This window comes from Aricia agestis, chromosome 10 (genome assembly GCF_905147365.1).
Source record: "Aricia agestis chromosome 10, ilAriAges1.1, whole genome shotgun sequence".
NCBI lineage: Eukaryota > Metazoa > Arthropoda > Insecta > Lepidoptera > Lycaenidae > Aricia > Aricia agestis.
The window spans coordinates 1,712,853-1,718,565 of NC_056415.1; the positions used below are offsets into that span (position 1 = coordinate 1,712,853).

A 5,713-nucleotide genomic window follows, 5' to 3' on the forward strand; every position below is an offset into this window, starting at 1 on the left:
GTATTTTCACGTTGGGCCAGGGTTGTTGGTCGACGATGGTCTGAAGCATACACAATCGACGTCATTCATATGTAATCACAGACCAATGTGTCGCCTATCACTTTCCTAATAGCTTTTATTTTAATTCTTCAACATGATCCAACGCAACGTAGACAGACTTTTGAAAGCGCAAGCATTTTTTAAATTTCTGCATCAAAAACAATTTTCATTTTATTCCTAACACTGCGCTAGCGAAGCAAAATAACAGATAGTGTTAAAATAATATAATAAAGCTTGTTTTTCATAAGGAAATAAAGTCACAGCGACTTCATAAAGAATTTTATATTTCAAAAGTGGAGTTTTCTTAGATATGACTTACGATCGCAATATTAAACCTGTCTCAAATAACTGCACTTTTCCATGAAAATCTGACGGTTACTAACGACTTTGGAATGGTTTTTCTTACTCTGGGTTATTTTAATGGCATACCGGGCTTAGCGATAACTGATGATGTTTTATTTTAGATTTTAACGAGTTTCTTACAGAAGATATCTAGTGATTTGCACGATTTTCATAAACTATCAACTTATCGCATTACCAAACTAATTAATTTTCTATCCCATTCAAAACTCCGTGTGTGAAAAGTATAGTTGTCTCTTATTTTAAGACATTTAATTAATATCTGCTATATTTTAAATCACAAATATTATAATAATTTGAATTCTAACGATTTTGGTCTACCGTTGTTGCTTTACTTTTATATTTCACAAATCTTTTTACTTTTACATTTAACACCAACTTTATTCATCTTCCAGGGTTGACTCTTCGACAATCACTCGCTGCCTTTTAGAATCGTATAATGGATTTCTGAAGGAGGCTCTGGACAGTCCTGTGTTGACCCCCACGCCAGAGTCTCGGCGAGTCAAAGAAACAACACTCTCTGATCTCTGATTGTACCTCAGCACACCGGAACGAAGTAGCCTCACGTCAGGCACCTTGTAGTAATACAAGTAGACGGTCCCCATGAACGCTACCACAAGCAGTAGCACCGTCACAAACGTACGACCGCCTACCCCGGCCTCATCCAAGGGACTTCCACTTAAAAGGGTCTCGTGAAATGAATGCTTCTCCATCTTGTGGCTGATATCGTTAATGACCACCGCACTGGTGCCCGAATACTCCCCCTTGTCGACGACAACTACCTGCACTCTGTCATCCGGCAATCTTCCTATGTGGTAAACGAGACCTTCCTTTCCGTAGCTAGACACGATTGAATCGACAAATTCTTCAAACGATAGCAAATCGAAGCTTTTATCTATGCCGAATAGTATGGAGCCGCCGCAAATCTTGCAGCAGTGCCCGACCGGCTGGATGGGGTTGACACAAGTCGGCTTTGGGCAGAATTTCGACGAGCAATCGACCTTGAGGATTTCATTCTGACACGGACACCCGGAGACCGACTTACAGTTTTCTAGTCGAACCTCTAATCCGAGATCACCGAATTTATTCAACACGAACTGTTGAGGCCCACTGTAGCTCATGGACACGAAGTCGAGAACCTGCTCCTCATGGCCCAAGGTGACCCCAGCTATCCTTATTTCCCGCACTCGCTGTGTCTGGTCCGGAAGGAGTAGCGAGAATTGTGCCTTCTCTGGAAACTCGACTATATCCTCGAAACAGGGTATTCTCTCCGCATCGGGGGTGGCCTCGTTGAACTTGGGAGAACTCCACACGTCTGGTTGCGCCCACGAAGATATCGACTTCTCCAAGTAGAAAACATTACCATCATCTGTGCAGTTGGAGTCGATTGACGGCCCGAACGAAACCTCCGCGTTCCCAAACAACAGCTCTCCTTCCATGGGCAGTACCAACTCACTGATGGATATATCGGAGTCAATCTCGATCGCATTTATCGTACTTTCGGGGAAAACGACCGTCTGCTTCGGGCAGGGCAGCTTTCCATTTTTGAAACTCGTGGGCAAATTGAAGCTGGTATTCGGCAGCCATTTTACCGTCGCTGGCGTGACACAATGGAGTGCGCCGATGAAAAAGGCGGAGAGAAAGTACGCGTTCATTTCACTCGGGTCGCGGATCAAGTGAACAGATTGACGTTAATTGATGCCACATGATCCGCGCCTGATGACGCGACCGATATAACTCAATATCGGAATCAAATTACAGATGGGCGGATCTGACATGTTTTCATTGATCTGCTGGTACTTTGTACCCGTATGTGATGCAACAATCAATGTATGTAACGTGCTCAGACATCGACATTAATATTAGATAAAAAAACCTCTCATTATTAATATTTCATGAAGTGCAAGCTTATAGAGCCTTAGATCAAAAAACTAAGTTTTCTGAATGCTTTATAAGTACTTGTATTTATAGCTTTGTTACCCTTTATCAGCGACTAAGAAAACGGTTAAAGACGTGGAAAAATTGTAATAAAACATAAAGATAGCAGTAGGAACCCTTCACGCGGAGTCCCCACGCAATTTCGCCGTAAAGCCGCCTGCTTACTGTTATCTAACCATCAACCATATTGTGCGTTTCAGCGAGCTTGTTACGCTTACTGAAGCACCGCGAGGTGACAACACACATGTTGATATTGTGAGGAATGTCGCTGCGGATCGCGTTGCGGTCATGAATAACGATTAAAGTGAACTTCGAGAAAATTGACCAGGAAGAAGAGGAGTATTCCCGGCACTGTGGTCTAAGCTATTACAACTGACAGCTACTATTTCGTTTATCAGACAAGATAGTAATAATTAATTTACAATTTTAACAGACCACTGCAGCAGTTACCATACCTCGGGCGTAAGATAATAATAATAAGGCGTAAAAATACACAGTTATTTTTCCGCTGGTGTTAGCAATTCTAGATAATAGACCTAGAATGTTTTATGTGTTGTACACTTAATTGAAACTAAATAAATAAGTAATAAGGAAATTTAGAAGAAAATATAATTAACATAATATTATACAGGTTACACCGAAGCCTATTTACAGAGATTGAATAGATAGGTTGTTACTTGTTGTTCATTTGTCAAGTATTTTCTATCATATTTCTATATAAACATTTACCGACATAAAACTGCCACGTTTTCTCTACCACGTATTTTTTCTCTTTCTTTTTTTCATAAAGCCTTGCTGTGTATATTTTTCTTTTACCGACTACAAATAAAATACGTTTCCGTGTGTTTTCACGTTGAGGCTTTTCCTGCAATAAAATTTGCATAACTACGCTCCTTGGCGCGGCTGCAGGCTCTTATTAAATTTCCACCCCAAGTCATTAATGGTTTGTAGTTAACCACGTACTATAACTCATAAGGCATCAGGTTCCGTACTTTTATTGCGTGGGTGAGCCACGAATCTCTGGCGCAGCGTGACGTCACTGCTATATTAAGAATCACTCAGACTAGATTAGTCTGAGTGATTCTTAATATAGCTGTGTGTATGTTTATACTCAGTTCCTGAAACTGGGGAGTAGAGTCTTAAGAGTCGAATTGTAAAGTGTGTTCCGAAAATTACCCAGCTTTAGTCATAATTTCACAAACACTACACTACAATTTCACAATAGAACTCTTTGGAACATACCTAAGGAACTAAACAATTTAGAAAACTATTAAATTTCTTTATATATCACGACGAAAATTGCTATTGTTTTATATCCAAAACATCTCATCCTAGCCACAGGCGAAACCAATAGTAATGACAGTATCATTAGGTTTTTTTGGAAAAAAAAATGAGGCTGAGAGCCTAGGCTGCTGCTATACAATTTTTAAAAAAATTGCTAAGCAGTTTTTGTGAGGATAATATGGTACGTGTAAACTTTCGTCTTTATAATATTACTGTGTGATTCCTGCGCAAAACTAGTTGTTAACAACATAACTCTGTAAGTAGCAATAACAACTGAATAGAGAGTATTAATACATTGATACTCGTAATAATAGTCATCTTAAATCCACAATAAATTCCCAATCACGGCATAATGAAAAACCTTTTAGCGCAGGCTGTTAACACACGCTAGCTAATCTGTGCTGTAAAAGTATTAAGTTTATGTGTGATAAACGTGCGAAATATTTGTGACTGCTAATACGATCGCTTTATACCACTACTAAACCTGTTAGTGTTATAGTGTTAGTAACCCTTTTATTCTCTTGCATATAAAGGATTATGACGTCATTAGAGTATAAACCATCGAAGAAATTGAATCCGGGCCGACCTACCTTATTTGATCGGGTTATGTCAATGTTCGTTGCGATTACGACGTGAACTCGTGATTTTAGTAGGGTTGCTGAGGATTCCTCTTCCGCTTCCTCATAATGAGGAAGTTCCGCAATATTTTGGGTTCCTCAACCGTTACCGCATCCTCATAAACATAAAATAAAAAATCCTCTTCCGCTATCGCGAGAATTCTATCATTCACTCATCTTTTTAGGGTTCCGTACCCAAAGGGTAAAAACAGGACCCTATAATTACTGAGACTTCAATGTCTGTCCGTCTGTCTGTCTGTCTCCGCTGTATGTTCTCAAGAATGGCTATAGCTAGCCTTCTGAAATTTTCACAGATTGTGTATTTTTGTTGCCGCTATAACAACAAATACTAAAAACAAAATGAAATGAATGTTTAAGGGGGGCTCCGATACAACAAACTTGATTTTTTTGCCCTTTTTGCTCGTAATCAATAATGGCAACAGCTACGCACTTGAAATTTTCACAAAGTCCTTAATTGTATGTGTACTTTAATGATTAATAATAATATTAAAATAAAATAAAAAGTGAAGGGGAGCCCCTATACAAAAAACACAATTTTTGGCCTATTTTTTCTCTATAACGGTACGGGACCCTTCGTGCGCTAGTCCTACTCGCACTTGGCCGATAATTTTTGTGTGCGTGTGTTGTGTATGTTACTGAGCTCCTCCTTAACTGCTGGACCGATTTTGATGATTCTTTATTGTGTGTTTTGAGAATGGTTTAGATTCATAGTTTGATCCACTGGAAAATACCCTTTTAATTATTTTTTGTGTAATGTATGTACCTAGTTATGTACAGACTGGACAAAGGCTTTTGGTTTGGGTCCGCTAGTATTTATAATTTCCTATCATCCCATTCCTCATCCGCTTTCTCATCCGCATCCTCTTCTTCATAAAATATCCTCTTCCTCATAATCACTTCCTCAACAACCCTAGATTTTAGTACTAGGTAAGACATAACCCTAGCAAATGATGTAGGCTTGATATATCCCTGTAAATTAATTTACAAATAGTGCATAATTTAGACTTAGAAACTTTACAGTATTATGTAGAGTAAGGTTTAAATAACTATACAGTACTTTATAACTTACTTATATTTTGAAGACCGTCAACCAAAAAATTAACTTCCTTCTTTCTTCTGAAGAAGAACAAGCCTTCCGAACCGCTCTTTACTAAAATCTACAATGTTTTTAATTAATGCAATACAGCTAATTTTTATAGCAGAGAAAGTAGAGATTATAGTGTATATTTAAATTATGAGCCTTATTTCGATAGCATAAAGACACCTTCTCTCAAACGTAAAATAATTCTGTATGTACTTCCTTCTCTTCATACCTCCGTACGTTCAGTTTGAACTTTGAAGGGAAGGTATTGTTCCTTATAAAATAATCACCCCAACGTGAGACGTCAATCGATTCCATGCAGTGAAGTTGATGCGAATTGGAACGGGTTCGAAATTTGAATAAGTCGTTTCAG

General features: G+C 38.7%; 1 protein-coding gene across 1 annotated transcript; it reads right to left on the bottom strand.

Moving 5' to 3' along the window:
* Window positions 1-306: 306 nt before the first annotated feature.
* LOC121731308 (protein amnionless) lies at window positions 307-2,063 on the bottom strand. The gene has a single exon (XM_042120689.1). It carries the CDS (start codon window positions 2,052-2,054, stop codon window positions 780-782), a length of 1,275 nt encoding a protein of 424 aa, XP_041976623.1. The 5' UTR covers window positions 2,055-2,063; the 3' UTR covers window positions 307-779.
* Between the last annotated feature and the right edge of the window lie 3,650 nt (window positions 2,064-5,713).

Coding starts and splice junctions, on each gene's coding strand:
- LOC121731308 (XM_042120689.1), bottom strand. CDS start 2,054: ATGAACGCGTACTTTCTCTCCGCCTTTTTCATCGGCGCACTCCATTGT.